Source organism: Tursiops truncatus, chromosome 4 (genome assembly GCF_011762595.2).
Source record: "Tursiops truncatus isolate mTurTru1 chromosome 4, mTurTru1.mat.Y, whole genome shotgun sequence".
NCBI classification, from domain to species: domain Eukaryota; kingdom Metazoa; phylum Chordata; class Mammalia; order Artiodactyla; family Delphinidae; genus Tursiops; species Tursiops truncatus.
Window position 1 is genome coordinate 142875528 of NC_047037.1, and position 19633 is coordinate 142895160.

Here is a 19633-nt window from a genome sequence, read left to right on the forward strand (position 1 = left end):
CTTTTTATTTTGAGAGAACGTACATTCACGTGTAGCTGTAAGAAGCAACACGGGGAGAGCGGTGTTCCCTTTACACAGCTCACTGTCACAGCCGGGGTGCCTCCCCACCCGCAGCCGCTACTCTGCTCTCCATTTCTACAGTTTTCTCGTTTCAAGAATGTTACACAGTTGACCCTTGAACAGCAGGGGGGTTGGAGTGCCGACGCGAGGAGCAGTCGGAAACCCGTGTAACTGGTAGTCGGCCCACTGTATCCTCATCCTTGGACTCCGCCAACCTCAGGCCATGCAGTGGGGTAGGTCGTGCTGAGTGAAAAAAAATCTGTGTCTCAGTGACCCACGCAGTTCAAACCCGTTGCTCAAGGATCACCTTTGTATACATGGGCTGTAACGTATGTAACCTTTGGGCTTGGCTTTTTCACTCAGCCCGATTCTCTGGAGATCCATCCAGGTTACTGCGTGTGTCAATAGTTTGTTGCTTCTCATTGTCGCGTGGTGCTCCATGGTGTGGACGGTCCACAGTGTGTCACCTGCTGAAGGGCACTGGGTTGTCTCTGGTTTGGGGCTGTTGTGAATAAAGTTGCTATCAACGTTCCTGTATACGTTTTCTATGTGAACGTAAGTCTTCATTTCTCTGGAATAAATGCCCATGTTTAGTTTTAAGAAACCACCAGACTGGTTCCCAGAGTGGCTGCACCATTTTACGTCCCCACCAGCGGCGTGTGAGTGATCCAGTTTCTCCCCATCCTCGCTGGCCCTTGGGTTGTCATTATTTTAGCCATTCTCGTAGGTGTGTGGTGGAATCTCACGTGGCTTTAAGTCCCATTTCCCTAGTGGCTAATGAGGATGACCATCCTTTCCCGCGGGAACACCCATCTGTGTGCGTTCTTTGGTGAAATGTCTCTCTCTAACGGGAGCGTGTGTTTTATGGTTGAGTTTCTTGTATGTTTTGTTTGTGATGTGGTTTTCAGATATTTGCTCACAGTCCATAGCTTGTCTTCTCATCTTCGTAACAGGGTCTTCAGCAGAGCAAGAGGTTTCTAATTCCGATGGGCTCCAGTTCATCATTTTTCCCTTCTGTGGACTGTGCTTTTAGTGGCTAGTCCGCACACTCTTTGCCGAGTGCTGGTCCCACGGGTGTCCTCCTACGATCCTTGTAAACGCCTTGTAGTTTCATGCTTTACGTTAATAAGCCCATGGTCCATTCCAGGTGAATGTGTGTGTGGGGTGTGAGCTCTAGGTGCCCGGCTGCCCAGCACTGTCTGTTGACAAGGCTGTCCTTCCTTCATTGCGTTGCTTGTGCACCCTTGTCAGCAATGAGCGGGTGTTCTGTGGGGGCCTGTCTCTGGGTCCTCTGTTTCGTTCTGCGTGGTCTGCCTGTCTGTCTTGATGACTCGGACTTCATAGGCAGTGTTGAGATAAGTCACTGACTCCTCCCACTTCGTTTTTATGATGGCTGCTTTAAAATTTTCTCAGGTGATGCTGATGTCTCTGGGTCGGCGTCAGTTGTCTTTTTCCATTCGGTTTGAGATCTTCCTGGCTCTCAGTGTGATGAGTGATTTTTGATTGAAACCTGGACATATTATGTTACAAGAACCTGAGTCTTACTTGGACCTCTACTTCAGCTGGCTTTCTCTTACAGCCCTCTGTTGGGGAGGGGAGACGCTGCCTCATCGCTGCCGGACGGGGGTGCATGTCCAGGTTCCCTGGCCTCCACTGGCACTGCTGGGTGGTGGCCTCCTGTGACACCCGCAGTGGGGAGGGGGCAGGCGCCTGGGTACCGCCAGGTGGGGTGGAAGTCCAGGCTCTCCGCCTGTTCTCCCTGACTCTGCATTGCTGGGGGCGGGGAGGGGGTCGTCACAGCCCAGAGGGAATGAGACGCGAGGCTCCCCCACCCCCTGTCCTTGCTGGATGGGAGGCTGGGGTCTGGCTGAATAGGGCAGTTTGGTCTGTCAGGTTCCTGTCCTGCTGGGAGGTCCTCTCCTGGTCCCTTGGCCAGAGAGACAGTTCTCGTTGGGTGTTTTGGTCTGCCCATTGGTGTTTCCAGGCTGCCGGCTTCTTCAACTCCAAGCCTGGGATAATGATGCAAAAAGAAGGCGTAAGGGACTCACCGCCACACCGTCCCCGGGTCCCCTGCTGTTCTGCCGCCTCCCCTCCGCCCTCCCGAGCCTCCTCGTGCTTGCGTGTCTGTGCCACCCGGGGTTTTCAGTTGGGCTAAACGGGGGACGTTCCCTCTGTCTTCCCACCACACGAGCCCCTTCGCCTGCTCTGAAGCCAGCTCTCAGCCAGCAAGAACAGAGTGCTCTGGACAGCTTGAGTGGTTGCTTCCAGAACTGATAACTGAGCTTCTCAGAAGCGCCTTCCGAGTGCCTTTCTCACACAGCCTCTGTGCTTCCCGCGTGCTGTACCTGTGCATGGTCTTCACGGTGTGTCCCACCCCCTCTCCTCCAGGACCAGCTTAACCATCACACGCCCTGACCGTGACCGAGAGGACCCTTGGAGCACCTGCATCTCACTGAGGGCATGGGGCGGCCTGGCACTCGTGCCCATTCCAGACCTCAAGGAAATTACTTTCATTGAAACTATTCCCTAGTGGACATATTAAAACACACACCGATACAGAACAGTGTGGTGAGCCTGAGTGCCCATCAGGCAGCGCCAGGCTCACCAGCCGTGGCCCCTCAGTTTCATCCGTATCTACTTCTACCCACCACGTGGGATCATCTTATAATAATAAATCCCGGGTATCATTTCGTCTGTGAATATTTCAGTATACATCACTAAAAGTTAAGCACTGTTTCCACACCTAAAATGACTGAAAGCTATTCCTCAATACAATCAGCTATCCAGACAATATTTTAATTGAAATTTCTCAATTGCAGAGTCAGTCTGATTCATTTTAGGTTCTTGTAATATCCAGTACTGTGCTTTTCATATAATAAACTTTCAGAAATTTATGTTGAAGTAATTCATCAATATAAAATGTTAATGCTGTAAAAACTGTCTGGAACACTTTCTTAAATAAACGAGTCTAAATAAAAACTCATTTAACTTTTAACTCATTTAACTGTATGTTCACCAGATATACAGTGAGAGTTAATGTCATTAACAAATGATTGTCACGGAAACTATTTTGCATACATGTTATATGAGAGAGATGTGTAAGGTATAAGTACGAGTTAGCACATGTTAGTCACCATTTGCTTAAAAGCAATACATTGGCCTCTTAACTGATTTATAATATAAATTTAATTTCTATAAAAAAAGTGTGACTACAAAACTTGCAGATCTTTTTCCTCAGTGGCAGTTTGACAGGATCCTTTATTACAGATCATATGTTAGTACAGTCCTGCAAAGTACAGCCAAGGTATTTAGGAAGAGGAAACTCTTAAATTTGTTAATAATTATATAATTGCAATAATTGTTCTTTGAGGATTTCTTGTGGTTTCTCCTGACAACAGAATAATAAGTTATACGTGGCTAAGAAATTAGATCCGATTTGAACAATTATGTGCTTTTTAGTTTCGTCCATGTGACGCTGCTCAGGAAGGGGAGGAGTAGGGCGAAGGCTGTGGCGTGTTCTTCCACAGCTTTATTTTAGAACCCAAACCGAAGTCTCCCCAGAACAGAGATCAGGTGGCAGACGGGGGTTCTGTTTGGGGTCTGTCTTGACGAGAGATGGCTTTCTGAGATTAAGTGTGTCACCCTTCCCTTGGTTCGGAGCTCTCCATGGTCCTGACCCCTGGAATCCAGGCCGTCCTCCCGCAGCGTGGCCCGAAATCTTCCCTGCCATGGTACCCGCCGCCCGCCCCCCCCCCAACAGCAGAGTCCTGGCCGGGATCCTCGGGGGGACGCTGGGGGTCCTGTACCATGCTGAAGAGGTGGGAGAATGTTCTGTCCAGAGGGCAGACCTAACCGTCCTTGTTCTGCGATTTTTTCCACAGAGGCGACGTCCCTCGTATGACTGGTACACTCAGTGTCATTTTCTTGCTCTTTCAGACAGGAACAGTCTCCGCCGGTCAAGAAACCCTCACAAGTATTTTGCCATGGATGTAGAAGATGAAGAGAACATGAGTAAGACCTGGGCCTATCACGTAGTATCAAGCGGCTGATTTTCTATTAAAAGCTTAGTGCTGTAAATTTGTTGAATGGGACCCGCTTGGGGAGGGTGATTCTTTTCCTTCGATACAGACTGTTAACGGTGGCATGTGTTTAATTCTCATGTAATCTCTACAGTAGGTATCGGTGTCTGCTGTGGGCGTTTGTCCGGATTTTCATTCCTTGCTGTCGTCCTGGGGTCCTGATGCACATGCCCGGAAGGGGGGGCTTGCCTCCAGGCGCACGTGTCATAAGGCCGCATGGCTTCGTGCTCTGTCACCGCATGGTTCTCATGATCATGGTCCGATTTCCATCGTGTAAATCTGAGACAACCTTTGAGATTGGTCATCTGGGGTGACGGTGCATAAAATCTTCCCTTCAGATATGGTGGGTTGTCCGTGCGTTTTGAAGGAAGGGGACTCGCATGAGTCTGTTGATCTTGTTTCCAAAGACTTTGACGGGCCGTCGGGCCGGCGTGGCCTGAAACCCCTTTCCACACTGCCCTCTGGGATGGAGGGGCCGGAGGGGCAGAGAGCCTCAGCTTTCCCCCTCTCGACATTGTTCATAGATGTTCGTAGATGAAGAGTTCAGTGAATATACTTCTCTATTCTGTTTTGTCTTTAATCCCGGATAGCAGAGCATTTGCATAAGGTTAAATGCTCCCACAGAAGTTGGGAGCTTTCGGTAGGGAAATCACAACAGAGACATCAGTGTTCTGGTATGTGTGTAACGTGCATTGTTACTTGTCCGTGTTGAGAGGCCCCGGGAGGAACCCACAGGCGTGAGTGACGAACGGTCACCGAGGATGAGGATACAGTCCACCACTTTCCCTCGGCCTCACCCAGAACCCACACCCGAGGCCTCGGAGTTGGCTTGTCTGCACGCAGGAGCCAGGGGTTCTGCTCCACGAGTGTGGTGGGTGCCGTGGAGTTGCTGGGTCTTTGCTGGGTGACCCCGCAGTCGTGTGCCGTCAGGCTGGAGGCCATTCCTGGGACGCAAGTGTGAGAAGACGTGACCAGGCGTGGTTTCAGTCCATGTGGCAGCACCTCCTCCCGGGGCCTCTGGCTGCCCGTGGTGCCGCCCCCAGCACAGCTGCTCTTGGGGTCTTCGGAACCCAGCCTGTGTTCTCAGGGGTCAGCCCACTCCCCACTCCCGTTGTCACCCACGGCGCTGGTCATCAGGTATGGGAGGAAATGTCACAGTGTGTGTAGGGGTATAACTATCCCCAGACTGATCCGGTAGTCTCTTGCCGAGATAAAGAATCCTTCTGAATACATTTTCTGGAAAGATAAAGGTTGGTTCTAGTGCTGAAACTTTGAAATGCCAGTCCTGTATTTTCTATCATTTTGAAAGCGATGAAAAATTTTCATCATGGTTAATATTCACATTTATGAGATAAAGTAGCATGATATGGAAAGCGAAAGCATCTATTGAAGAAGAGTTATGGTAGTGGGAGGTCTTTCTCCAATTTTAGTGTTTTATTTTCCTTTACATAGTAGCATTTTTAGTAAAGTAGAACATGAACCGTATTTCCATGCTTCTGGAGCAAATAAGAACTTAGAGTCTATGTGAACTGTCTGATAGAAAGTGTATTTTTCTATAATCAATACGGATCATTTTTATTTTTTAAAAGAAAGCATTTGTTTGTTCCAGAGATTATAAACATTTGATTAAATGCATGTCAGGATATATTTATCATGATCTGACTTCTGTTCAGCGGTAACGTCAGAACTAAGCAGTCATGGAGCGTGTGATGTTCTTGCTTTGTTAATCTCAATTCTGTCCTGCCCCACCCTTTCTAACCTTTTGTTTCCCTTGAGCACCGAAAGGAGTAACCTATTGAGCTTTTGCTGGAGGATGTTATAAATGAAAATTTAGTGTCCATTCCGTCAGCTTTGTCAACTGGGAGAAGTGGTGTGTGTCAGGAGTACGTAGGAGGCATGAAGTCTGTAGGGAAAGTGTGGCCATCTCCCAACCTCTGCCACGGTGTGGTGGCAGTCTTCCCGTGGCCCGTGTTTAAACCAGGGCTGTTCTCACGTCTCAGCTGAGTGGTGACAGCCCTGGGAATCTGAGAGCTTGAACTGTGGGGACTGGCAGCCGGTGACCCAGACTTGCTGCCACGTTAAGCCCCTCCCATGGGTAGGACCGATGAGCGCTTTCACTGTTTTTCTCAGTTTCCTTAGCATAGTCAGAATCTACTTTCATCTTATGTAGTAGAAACGGACCGAGGGCCACCGTATTGGGGTACTTGTAAACTGGCTTACAATTGTGAAAAATATTTCCGTTGCTTAAAAGACTTACGTGGATCCTCAAAAATTAGTGGTAGGTCTTCAAGTACATTCATGTCAACAGTATTGTGAAGTCCTGTGATAGTTACCCCTGAGCTTCCTGCGGCCAACAGCGTGTGCAAACTAACCAGGAAAACAAGGAGTTACTTCTTTTTCTGTTTTTAAAAAAGCTTTATCTGATCAACTTAAAGGGGAGAATGAATGCGTTTTTATTCCCCTTTTTACAATTAAAATCATATTTACTTTGCCATGAACTTTTAGAGTTCTAAAATTATCTTTATTAATTGTAAAAATAAACTACCTTTAAATGGTAGGATTGCTAAATTATTCTGTAAATCCATCAAATATTTGTTTTTCTAAAAAAGACAAAGATGCCACCTTCAGTTGGGAAGTTAAGAGAGCGGTGGCCGTCTGCAGTGTCAGTCTTCCTGTCTTGCCTTGTATATTTTTTTTCTATCATGGGAGGTATTAAGGATTCAGAGGCAGATCAGTCCCCATACATAATGAGAAAATGTTAAATGAAACTAGAAGTGAAGCTGTATCCTTCAAAAGAATTTCTAAAAGGCCAGAATACTTCACACAGCAGTTTTCTAAGATCCACGAACCAGAACCAAATAACTGCACGTATTAATTGCATACTTTAAACCAGAAGAACTAAGTAACTTGTGGATGCGTGTTTTAAATAATGTCTTCTTTTCTGGGAAAGGCTGCAATTGAAAGCCCAACATGAGTCTAGTATGAGAGTAGATGGCATTGAAAAGGAAGAAAATGCCAAAATAAAGTGTCCATTGGTCGATACTGATATTAGATTTATTAATGTAAGGTCTTTCTGGGTTAGTTTATCATCCCACATTTTGATAAACTTGAATAAAATTCCTCTAGATGCTTCGGAATATTCTCGTAGAAAAAGATGACTTAAAAATTCACCTTTTAATGCAAAAGCAGTCCGTGATACTAAATAGAAACAAGATTAGTTATTATTTCTCAGAACGTCAAATTACTCCAGTTATGCCAGTTTAGGTGGGTAGCTCTGTGGCTAAACGCACAGCTCCACACGTATGCAGCCAGGAACAGACTGTATAAGCACACATCACTTAACCAGTTACAAAGGGCGATAAAGGAATCTATAAATTTTGCATTTACAAGATCCTGCAACGAAGGCGTTGTAAGTTACTCTTTCTGGGCACCGCAGGTTCGAGCAGCACAGATGTTAAGGAAAACTGCAGTCTGGACGGCGCGCCCCCCAAGGACGGCAGCGCCCCGGGGCCTGGCGAGGGCGCCCCGCTCTCCAACGGGGGTGGCGGGGGCGCCGGCAGGAAGCGGGCCCTGGACGAGAGCAGCAATGGCCACTCCAAGTTCCGCCTGAAGAAGCGGAGGAGGGCGCCGGGGCCCGCGCTGCCCAAGAACGCGCTGATGCAGCTCAACGAGATCAAGCCTGGCCTGCAGTACACGCTGCTGTCGCAGACGGGACCCGTGCACGCCCCCCTCTTCGTCATGTCTGTCGAGGTCAACGGGCAGGTCTTCGAGGGCTCCGGCCCCACGAAGAAGAAGGCCAAGCTGCACGCGGCCGAGAAGGCCTTGCGCTCCTTCGTCCAGTTTCCCAACGCCTCTGAGGCCCACCTGGCCATGGGCCGGAGCCTGTCCGCCAATGCAGACTTCACGTCCGACCAGGCCGACTTCCCCGACGCGCTCTTCAACGGCTTCGAGACCCCGGACAGGCCGGATGTGCCCTTCTACCTGGGCGCCAATGGCGACGACTCCTTCAGCTCGAGTGGGGACCTCAGCCTGGCTGCGTCTCCCGTGCCTGCCGGCCTGGCCCAGCCACCCCTCCCCGTGCCCCCGCCGTTCCCACCCCCGAGCGGGAAGAACCCCGTGATGATCTTGAACGAGCTGCGCCCGGGACTGAAGTACGACTTCCTCTCGGAGAGCGGGGAGAGCCACGCCAAAAACTTCGTCCTGTCTGTGGTCGTGGACGGGCAGTTCTTCGAGGGCTCGGGGAGGAGCAAAAAGCTCGCCAAGGCCCGGGCCGCGCAGTCCGCCCTGGCTACTGTCTTTAACTTGCGCCTGGACCAGACCCCGTCTCGCCAGCCTGTCCCCAGCGAGGGCCTCCAGCTGCACTCGCCACAGGTGAGGAAAGCCGCCCGAGCGCGGCTGCGTGTTGCTCACACTTTTAGACGGGGTGCGGTTGCCGTGGTCACTGGTGTCTTCTCGTCGCTCTGTCCTCAGCACGGGGAGGTCCTGGTAAGTCCGGCTGCCGGGCGGCCTTCCCGTGCCTGTGCCGGCTGTGTGGCCGCTGTGAAGCCCAGCCAGGGCCGTCAGGTGAAGCCCAGCCAGGGCCGTCAGGTGCGGTGTGGTCAGTGCCGCCCACGGCGGGTGGGCCGAGGTGCCCTCCCTTGCCGCCTGCCCCTGTGGCGACCACAGCCCACGGCGGCCTGTCGCGGAGGAGACGGGAGGGGAGGGGAGGGCCGGAGCCCTGGCATCTTGCCCCAGCTCAGTGGGGTCCCCCCTCCGTGTCTCACCTGGGACCCAGGTACAGGACAGGTGAGGCTGGCGGGTCAGCAGCTGAAACCCAAGTCTGGGTCAAGTACCAGCGCCTCGCGGATCCTGTCCAGGCAGAGGCCGAGCTGCAGCGGTGGCGAGCACACGTCAGAAGGGCCGGGGCGTCGGGGCCTCTGCAAGCGCTCCAGAGCCCGCCGGGTGCCTGGGGGTCTCGGCACCTGGAGTTCCCCAAGGGGTCCCTGTGGCTCCCCTGCTCAGCCGGAGGTGGGCACCCCTCCTAGTCTGGTCTTGGACAGGGCGAGAAGGGGGAATATCAGGGTGAAATTTCAGGGTGGGCTCTGAGGAGAAGGAAGGAGGAAATGATGTTTAGTTGTCATCTCAACACCCTAGAACTCTTCGGTTATTTATTGCTTCTTTTCCTGGAAATCCAAAATTATTCCGGTCTATTGTAAAAATGTTTCTTTCAGGGAGAAAGCCTGACCCTCTTCTCTATTTCTTTCTGTCAAAATATTATTCACTTTGAAGATAAACACTGATCTGAGGAGAAAAAATGAAGGACTCCGAATTGACAGGACAGCCCACATTCCCTCAGGAAGCTCGGCTTCCGTCTTGCCTTTCTGTGACCTTGTGCAGTTGTCACCCGAGAGGACCAGTAGTTCTCGGTTTTATAAAAAGGAAATTTCTTTCGCTTAAAGCAACCGAATACAGCATCAGTATAAAGTAACATATTCAAAGGATTTCGCTGATTTTTTCTACTCTTTGAGCCAAGTAACCGCTTCCCGTGTATTAACTTCTTGTTAATATTATTCATAAGAACCATTAGTCCATTTACCGTTTTACACATCGGTGGCACTAGTTCCCAAGGGATTTTTATTTTCAGGTTTACTGTTTGTTAGAGTATTTCAGCCCGAGCCACGGTGGCCCTGTCTTCCCTTACCATTGGCAGTCATGTGAAGAGACTGGACTCGTCAAATGCCGTGACCCCCGCTGCTTGGTTCTGCGTGGGTGACACCCCGGGGGGGGCGGGGAGGCGGGCGGAGGTCTGCGTGTGCGTGTGCGTGGGTGTGTGCGCGTGCGCTGGCAGCCTGCCTCTACCCGGGCTGTTATGTCAGTGGGGAGCAGTGACCAGAGCCCTGGCTGGTGGAGCCTTGCCCGGGAGGGGCCGTCTCCGCCCTGCCCAGGTGGCCTCTGTGGCCCAGGCCAGCCAGGTCTGGGAAGGTGGAGCCGTCTCTCCCCCCGCCCGAGCCCGCCCCGCTCACAGGGCCCCCAGGTGGCTGCCAGCCCCCGAGCGGTACCTCAGGAAGTAGTCGTGTCCTCGTCGCAGGACCTGTGCCGGCCTCCAGAGGGTCAGTCCTTACTCTTTCCCCTGGGAATTTCCAGACGTATGGTCTAGAGGGGGTGAAACGTCCTGCTGTCTTGCGGGTGGAATCCTTGAAGGGCGTGGGTTGGCCATCCCTGGTCTCAGGACTTTTTGCCTCCATGGCGTTCACGGCGGCATCAGAGGGTTTAAAATCAGACAGCGTTGCCCGCATGGTGTGTGCAGGGCGGTCTGTCAGTGAACTTGGTGGACGTGGCTGGGCCGAGCTGTCCCGCGGGGCCCAGCCTTGAGCTGACTTTGAGCGCATGTGCCTTGTTATCATATCTGCCCCGAATCTAGAGGGAGATGTCGGTGCAAGTGCCCGACTCCACGCTTTCCTGCTTTGCTCTGAGTTCGGAGCCCCGCCTCACCCTGCATGGAGCGGCCTCTGTTCCCTCTGCCTTCCCTTCCCCTCCTGCTGCTCTCTTCCCACCGGAGGGCATCGTCCCATCGTGTGATTGCACGTCCTGACTTTCTGTCCGTGGCCTCGCTGCCTCTCCTGCCTGCACACCTCCGCCCTCTGTGCCTCTGTCTAGGGTGCAGAGTGGGGCCCCATCCCTGCTCTTCTGGCCACACTCTGTGCCCTTGGCCTTGAGCACCGCCTCCGGGGGCTTGTTGCTGGTGCAGTGGCAGGTGAAAGCATCCTGATGACGCTTCTTCCCAGAGAGGCCACCGTTTAGGACAGGTGGCTTATCTGTTCATTTGGGAGTATTTAATTGAGGGCCCAGCTGGGGACTCCAGACCAGCGTGAGCTGGTGGGATGTGGGTCCCGCGTGGCTCCTGGCACACACCTCCCATCAGGCATCGTTTCCCAGAACACCGAGGGTCCGTTCTATCCAAGATGAATCATAAGCTGTGAAGTAGGACCGTGTCCAAAATCTCACCGATGTGCTCGCTTCTGAGAAGCACTCCCTTCGGTCCAGCGGCTCCCTGGCCTGGAAATGCACACGAGAAGTCTTCTAAAATCACATTACACTTGCCCTGTACGAGTGTAGCCTCGGTGCATTCTGGTGTCACTTGATCTAAGTGACAAATGCCCTTACGGGCTCTAAGCGGTGCTGGTTTCTGAGTGACTGGGCCACGGTAATTATTTTTAGATGTTGAAATCACTGAGACACACATGGACTGGGCGCCTTTGGGAGGGAGGTGCTGTGAGCTTAGTGATCCTGCAATGTGACCGCCCTTCAGACCTCCCCTTTCTCTTCCCACGTGTCCCCCATGGGGCCTCGCCAGCCCTGAGCTGACTGGGCCGCACCTCCTGTGATCTCACTTCTTCCCGAAGCCCTGCCCCTCGGGGGCTGTGGCCGCGGGACTCGGAGCCGCAGAGGGTGGGAGGGGGGTGACCAGGCGGGCGCTCTCGCCTTTGGGCCTGGGTCCCATCCCCGGGGCAGGACTGTTGTGAGGAGGCCTCAGCTGCTCAGGTGCTGGCTCCCATGCGGTCGGGCTCCAGACTGTCCTTCTGCAGAGACCCTCGCACGCCCCTTGGGCGTCTGTTTCCAAGGAATGTCTGGGAGGAAAAATTGTGTGCGCGTGCATACACACACACGCGCGTGCGCGCACACACACACACACTCGTTTGCCAGACTTACCTTTGTGGTTCCAGAGGAGAGGCCCCGGAACGTGGCCCCAAGGGGAGCACTAAACCCCTGCTTGGTCCGCAGGTCTTAGCCGATGCCGTGGCGCGCCTGGTTCTGGAGAAGTTTGGGGACCTGACGGACAACTTCGCCGCCCCCCACGCACGCAGGAAAGTTCTTGCTGGAATCGTCATGACAACAGGTAACCATGTTGGCGGTGTGTCCACCTGCCTGTTTTCATGCTTAATAAAGGTGAAATGCTTTCAGTCTAGAAAAATCTCTGTGACACCAGCAGGAGGTCACTTTTTCATTCTCCTTCAGAATGTTTACCATGTGCAAATAGAGGAACTGTGCTTATATTCTTCCCCTACAGGTTCATCTTTTTAACCTAAGGTTTTCATCTGGAGAAAGAGTCCTGTATTAATATTTAATCCCTGTAATCTTATGTGAATGGCCTTGATCGACCCTGGAAACCTGCAGGAGAGCTGTTAGTTCTTACTTCACTTGGAAGTAGGACTTAGTCCGATTTATCCGTTAATGTTAATGCTGCCAGATAAGTGTCTGTGCGACTTTTACGGGGGAGAGAGGAAGCCCTGGCAAGAATAGAAGATCTGTGGGGGTAAAGCACGCTTTGGGGTAGCAGAAGAAGCCCTATTAAATTTGTGTCTAAGTCCCCAGCAGCGAAAGGAACCCTCCCTGAGTTCTCTTGCCACATCCCAGGAGTGAGCCCGCCGGGCAGCGTCTCCGTGGATCCCTCCTGGGAACGGGAAAGCACGGCCTCGGCCAGTGCCTGCATCTTTGGGTGGCCGGAGGACCCTCTGCTCCTTGGGGCTGAGTCTGGGGCTGTCCCTTTCTTCTCGGGGCATCTGCTCAGCCCAGCTGGCCAAGCCTGGCCTGCCGTGTGTAGGAAGCCAGCCAGAGGCCAGAGAGGGGGGCGGCGGGGGGTAGTTATCTGTCTACACCCGGCGGGCAGGGGCAACCCCAGCTCCCATGGGGCGACTGCCCGTCCCTGTCTCCTGAGACGTGGTTCACCTCTGATCGTGGACAGGACCCGATTCTGTGACCCTCAGCGCTGACCACGCTCTGTGCCCTAGAGGACAGGATCTCATTTTCTTGCTGTGTCTTTACCTTGGCACGGCTGAGAGCTGTCTGACGGGTAGGATGAATGCTCTGAGCAGTAACTTGGGTTTCAGTGTTTGTTCCGATGTGAGCTGCCTGTATTTTGTCCCTCTGCTCCCTCCATCTCCTTGCTGTCATCCTGTACACACGTAGAGGTGAATGCGTGTGCCGCTGGATGACGTAGCTTCCTAAGCAAGGCGCTGCCCTTCCCGGTGACGGGAGCGAGCGAGCCTGTGGTTTTTCATCCAGGTGTTTTAACCGCCTCGGAAGGGGCACGTTACCTCGTGGGGGCATTTTGCCCCATAGTGTGTGTTGCACTTGGGACCCTCCGCTCGAAGCCACGGTTTACACCTGAAGGCAGCACCACACTGCGCGTGGCATGTGGTCCTGACGTCAGGGGACCTGGTTCAAATCCCCAGGCCGACTTTGATGGCCCTGTGCCTCAGTCCCCACACCTGCAAATGGAGACAATGGTGGGATGGGCCTCGGAGGACATGGGAGGGAAGTGAGGTACCTTCCCCGACAGGCCACGCGCAGGACCTGCACCCGTCGTACGTGGTCTGTCTGTCGACACCTGCACATCAGAGTGGTGGCTCCCGAGGTTCCCCAGTGCTGACGGCTGCACTCACTTCCCATGCAGTTAAACGGGGCCAGACCGCCAGACAGCCCCCTGCATGACTCCTGGGCCCCCGGGGTGAGTGTCAGGCAGTCCTCCCAGGCTCTGCAGTGCTTTGATGTTACTCCCAGGATTCATTACCAGGCCAGTCTGTCTACCTCTACACAGTGCTCCCCCGTGTCCACTGGGGAGTGTTGAAGAAGAGACTAGTGTGTTCCAGGTGAAGTGACTTTCCAAGTAGAATCTTTACACGCAAGAGTGGGGAGGGTTACCCTCCCAGAATGTGCAAAGCAAGGCTCGGGGGGCCCGTTAGCAGCGCCCAGGTGAGGGTCAGTGGCAGGGTGTGAAAACGAGCTGACGTCTCCCGGGTCAGTCCCTGGGAATGCGGGTCCAGCCCGGGCGTGGCAAGGAATAGCGAGGAACGATTTCTCTTCTGTTTTTCAGGCACAGATGTGAAGGATGCCAAGGTGATCAGTGTTTCCACAGGAACAAAGTGTATTAACGGCGAGTACATGAGTGATCGTGGCCTTGCGCTGAACGACTGCCACGCAGAAATCATATCTCGAAGATCCTTGCTTAGATTTCTTTACACACAACTTGAGCTTTACTTAAAGTAAGTTTAGCAAGTAAATAAGTAAAGGAAGCTGTTTTTTTTTTTTAATTGTCCTCTCATCAGAATATTTTGCAACACTTTCCACTGCTTCTGTAAGCACTGAAAAATTCTCAACCTAGTAACTTTCTGGGTAACAGTGAGGTTGGATCCCATTTCCCCGTGAAGCTGAATTATAACACACACGCTTGCATGTACATACACGCCTCACGTGTGGTCAGAGGGGCCATGTCTGTGTTTCAGACCCCGAGCTTTCATTTTATGCAGAAGTAAGTGCTGGGGAGGTGGGCAGTGCTGCCCCAGTCACTGTGCCCGGAACGGCTGACCGTGGACCTGACTGCTTCTCGCCACAGGTCGCATCGGACACGCTTCCTTTCTGTTCTGAGGTCATGAATGAGGAGGAGAGGTTACTTGCGTATTGATGGCCTGTCCCATTGGTGAGCAGACAGGAACTGTGCTAATTATCATTAACATATAAAATAAATACCCCAGTCCAAGCTTATCATACCCCGTTGAAAACACTGGCCTTTGCAAATCATCGTAAGCTATGACAGACTAAATTTTGATTGTATTCAGCTTTCAAGTTTATCTTTGCAACTTGTTTCCTTTCAGTAGCAAAGATGATCAGAAAAGATCCATCTTTGAGAAGTCCGAGCGGGGAGGATTTAAGCTGAAGGAGAAGGTCCGGTTCCATCTGTACATCAGCACCTCCCCCTGTGGAGATGCCAGGATCTTCTCGCCACACGAGCCCGTCCTGGAAGGTACGGCACCAGGCTCGTCCACGGCCACAGTGTCTCGAGAAAATTCATGACTGTGTAGAACAGAGAAAAGGATAAACCTACATTAATATCCTTTCTTCTTTAAAAACTTCAACCTTGGATGTGGACCTGGTAGGAACATATAGAAACACGAGGTTTTTCTTCTCAGTAAGTTGAAATTTTAATGAAGGAAAATGTGGATTCTAATGAGAAATTAGAATAGAGTGAGGATATTAGATCAAAATTGTTATCAGTTTTTAAATGTGGGTAATACCCGTCTCTGAATTGGAAGTGTACGTCATCAGCCATGTTTCTGGGGAGTCGTAGTGTAATGAGTGTGTAATCGAATTAGAAAAGCAGGTGCAGGCTGGTGGCCACCACGTGCCCCCATCCTCCCTCGTTCTCACGTTTGTTAGGGCTCTTGTTTCACAGGAGTTTGTACCCACATCCCTTCACAAGCGTAAGCATTATTTATTCCAAATAGAACATTTGATTATAAAAGCAACATATACCCACTGTAGAAAGTTGCTAAATATTTTTAAAACATAAAAAAGAAAATTTAAATCACTCCATATTCATATAACCTGGAGATAATCACTCTGGATGTGTGTGAATGCTTCCTATGAATGTATTTCTGCATCATTATAGATTCATTTTTGAAAATTTAAATACACAGCAAAGAAATACAGCAAATACCCAAATATCCATCACCTAGAATTAGCAAATGTTAGCATCCTGTCCTGTCTGCTCCAGCTCGTTTCTAATGATAGAAATAAATCATTTTGATTGAAATGGAAGCCCTCTTTTCTCCCAGCCACTAAGGAGACCACCTTCTTGAACTTGGTTTGTAGTATACCCTCCTGTCAGATTTTATGTACTTACATGGTACACACATATCTTATGTGTATGTAGCGTAAACATACGCACACATAAGTGTAAAGTGTGTTTTGAATCGATAGGGTGTTGTTAGACGTGCTTTTCAGTGAGTTAAGTATATGGTCAACTACCGGTGGACCCTCTCAGGAGGCTCTTATGTTTCTGTCCTAGAACCAGCAGACAGACATCCGAATCGTAAAGCCCGAGGACAGCTGCGGACGAAAATAGAGTCTGGTGAGGGGACGATCCCAGTCCGCTCGAATGCCAGCATCCAGACGTGGGACGGGGTGCTGCAAGGGGAGCGGCTGCTCACCATGTCCTGCAGTGACAAGATGGCGCGGTAAGCACCCCCCACCCCGCCGAGTACCTGGGGTGCGTGCTGCCGTTTCCAGAAACACCGGTGCTTCGCCCCCATTTCCCACCTCATGTGTTCCACAGATTCTCTGAAGGACTAAGGTTCCAAACAGGTGCTTCGGGGGTCACCTTGAGGGGGTAAAGGTGGGGTCTCTGTGGGCAGAGGCTCTTGAGCCCTGGGAGGCATCACTACAAAGGCACTGTGGATTAAAATCATGGGCAATTGGTATTTGAACTCAACCTCCAGCCCCCTCCCCTCCCAGGAGATCAGGGGGCAGGACTGAAAGTTCCCACCTTCTGTAATCACATAGTTGGCTCCACAGACAACCAGCCCCCATCCTTAGGTGGGTGACAGAATTCACCTCGTTAACATAAGACACCTTTATGGCTCTAATCACTTAGGAAATTCCAAGGGTTTGGGAGCTATGAGCCAGGAACCCCAGAAGAAGACCAAATACATATAAGAAAAAAATATTTTTGGTCATCTGAATGACCGAGTATACTCTTCTGATGAATCACAATATCACAATTACTGTAGCTTCATAGTAAGTCTTGAGGTCAGATAGTCTCAGTTCTCCAACTTTGTTCTCCAGTGTTGTATTGGCTGTTCTGGGTCTTTTGCTCCTTCATATAAACTTTAGAATCAGTTTGTCAACATCCACAAAATCCTGTGCTGGGATTTTGATTGGGTTTGTGTTGAATCTATAGATCAGGTTGGGAAGAACTGACATCTTGACAATATTGAGTCTTCCTATCCATGAACATGGAATATCTCTCCATTTACTTAGTTCTTTGATTCTTTTGTCAGTTTTATAGTTTTCCTCATATAGGTCTTGAATACGTTTTGTTAGATTTGTACCTAAATATTTGATTTTGGGAGGTGTTAATGTAAATGGTATTATGTTTTTAATTTCAAGTTCTACATGTTCATTGTCGGTCACAAATGATTTTTGACCAAGGTTCAAAGCCAATTCAGTAGAGAAAGAACAGTCTTTTTAACAAATGGTGCTGGGACAATTGGACATCCCTATGGAGAAACAAAAGAAATGAACCTGGTATTTTGCACCATATACAAACATTAACTGAAGATGTGTCACAGACCTAAATGTGTAAAAGTTCTAGAAGAAAACAGGAGAAAATCCTGGCAACTGGGATAGGCAGTTTCCTAGACCCGATACCAGAAGCACTGTCCATGAAAGGAAAAAGGGACAAGTTGGACCTCATCAAATTAAAAATTACTTCTTTGAAAGACACTGTTAAAAGAATGAGAAATAAAGTCACCGACTGGAAGAAAATATTTACAAATCATATATCTGATAAAGGGCCTGTATCCACAATATATAAAGACCCTCTAAACCCAACAAGGGGGAAAAACAATTTTTAAAATGGGCAAAATATTTTAATGGACACTTCACCAAAAAAGATGTCAAATTAGCACACGAGAAGACGCTCCACACCGTTAATCACGGGGCGTGCAGGAGGGCTGTGAAGGCACGTGTTGGCTCTAAGGCTAGACCCCTGCCCGGCGCGGCGGGGACCCCAGCAGCTGGAGCGCCATCCTCCCAGGCTGGGGACCGATGCTGCAGCCACTCTGAGGACAGCGTGGCAGCCGTGTTTCCCGAGGGAAAGGGAAGCAGTGTCCCCAGAGACTCACATAGGAGTGCTCACAGCAGCTTCCCTGTACAAGTCAAAAGCTGGAAGCAGCCCGAACTGCTGTCAGTCTATAAACAGGGGTAAGCAGGGGGTGTGTCTGTGCCACGGGGCACAGCTCAGGCAAGGGACAGAATAAACAGTGACGTACAGTCAGTGCAACATGGGCACATCACGAAATAGCTATGCAGAGTACGGGAAACCAGAGGAGTGCTTACTGTGTGATTCCCTGTCTGCCCCTCAGCAGCTCACAGAAGTTAGGAAATGGTTGTAAGTAAGTGACAGAAAGCCCCACAGCTACTGAGTCAGAAAGAGAACAGTAGAGCAAATCCAAATAAGTTGAAAAAGAAAACGATAAAGACCGGAAATTATTATTAGACGCAACAGAGATGAGCAGCGAGGAGCACCGAGACCAAGTGCTGCTTCTTTGAAAAAGGTAATGAAATCGGCAGAACTTGGGCAAGTCTGACCAAGATAGAAGGCCCAGCCAGGCCAGATGAGGGGAGGAAAAGCGGGTGGTCAGGGATTCAGAGGAACGGAAACGTGCTCAGGTAGTTACAGTGAGAATTACGGACACTGCGTTACCAATATCTTTTTAGACTGAGATGAAATAAAAACTTTTTAGAAAAGTGTACATTTGTGAAATTGACCCAAGCGTAGGTGGAAAATTTGAGTGGAATTCTAGCCATTAATTAAACCAGTCACCCCCCACTCCCAAGAAACAGATAAATTGAAGCAAGTCAAAGAGGTGGCTGTGGAGAAAGAGGACGCAGGTCTCCCAGGAGGCTTTTCTGTGAGAGGCTCTGCATTTGGGGGCCGGGGGGGCAGCAATTCCTGTTTATATAATCATTTCTACAGAATAGGAAAGTAGGGAAGGAACCGCAGCTCATTTTGTGGGCTGCCTGCCACCTTATCCCAAACCAGACCAGGAAGGAAAACAAAGTGACAAGCCATCCTCAATTATAAAAACGTTCACATTTACACTGAATCCAATCGTACTTTTTTTTTTGCTGTACGCGGGCCTCTCACTGTTGTGGCCTCTCCCGTTGCGGAGCACAGGCTCCAGACACGCAGGCTCAGCGGCCACGGCTCACGGGCCCAGCCACTACGCGGCATGTGGGATCTTCCTGGACCGGGGCACAAACCCGTGTCCCCTGCATTGGCAGGCGGACTCTCAACCACTGCGCCACCAGGGAAGCTCCAATCGTACTTTTAATAGCTTGATCGGTTTTTTCCAAATCTATAACTTCAATCAAAATCTCGTTTTTCATAGCACTTGACACTCAAGTGGAAAAGTAACCGCGTCAAGCTGAGTGGTAAAGGCAGCAGGGAGGTGTCATAGAGCACAGACCTGGAGAGGGACATCCGGGTACATGGTGCACCAGTTGTGAGCAGGTTCACCTACACTGAGGAGGAAACGTAACTGGATAGAAGTTTATTGATCTCTCATGGAAATCAAGTTTGGGAACAGGTCACCCGGAGCTGCTGTGGTCGGCTGGTCACCCTGAGGCCAGGTTCCATCCTCCTGCACTGCCACTGTGTCGCCTGTCCTCAGGGTCTCCCCAGTGCCCAGAGCTGGCCAAATCCCCAGCAGCAGGAGGGCCAGATGGGCAGGCCTCCAGCGGCTCGGGCTGGCAGGGCAGCTGCGTTTCACCACCGGGGACCTGGTGTGCGGCCGCATCTCGTTGCGGAGGAGCCTGGGTTAGCTGCCGTCTGGAGGGGGATGGAGGCCCTGTTGCTCAGAAGGGAAGGGACGCAGGGCTGCAGCTGCAGTCTGTGCCACGTGGGGGCCTCATGGACGAGGTGACCCTGCTGGCGTCCATCCTGAGCCAGGGCC

The 19633-nt window shown here is 51.0% G+C and overlaps 1 protein-coding gene across 17 annotated transcripts in view; it reads left to right on the top strand.

Annotated features, from left to right (window-relative positions):
* Positions 1 to 19633, top strand: part of ADARB1 (adenosine deaminase RNA specific B1) — a 115995-nt gene that overhangs the window by 70854 nt on the left and 25508 nt on the right. For 12 of the 17 annotated variants that reach the window (XM_073804580.1, XM_073804581.1, XM_033856239.2 and 9 more), the window contains 6 exons: positions 3997 to 4071; positions 7576 to 8510; positions 11901 to 12015; positions 13993 to 14161; positions 14771 to 14919; positions 15964 to 16132. In XM_073804580.1, coding sequence (XP_073660681.1) covers positions 4044 to 4071; positions 7576 to 8510; positions 11901 to 12015; positions 13993 to 14161; positions 14771 to 14919; positions 15964 to 16132 — 1565 coding nt within the window. In that variant the 5' untranslated portion in view covers positions 3997 to 4043. Of the gene's footprint in view, positions 1 to 3996; positions 4072 to 4233; positions 5011 to 7575; positions 8511 to 11900; positions 12016 to 13992; positions 14162 to 14770; positions 14920 to 15963; positions 16133 to 19633 lie in introns of those variants that run through there. The other 5 variants (XM_073804585.1, XM_073804582.1, XM_073804584.1 and 2 more) reach the window with 3 other exon arrangements.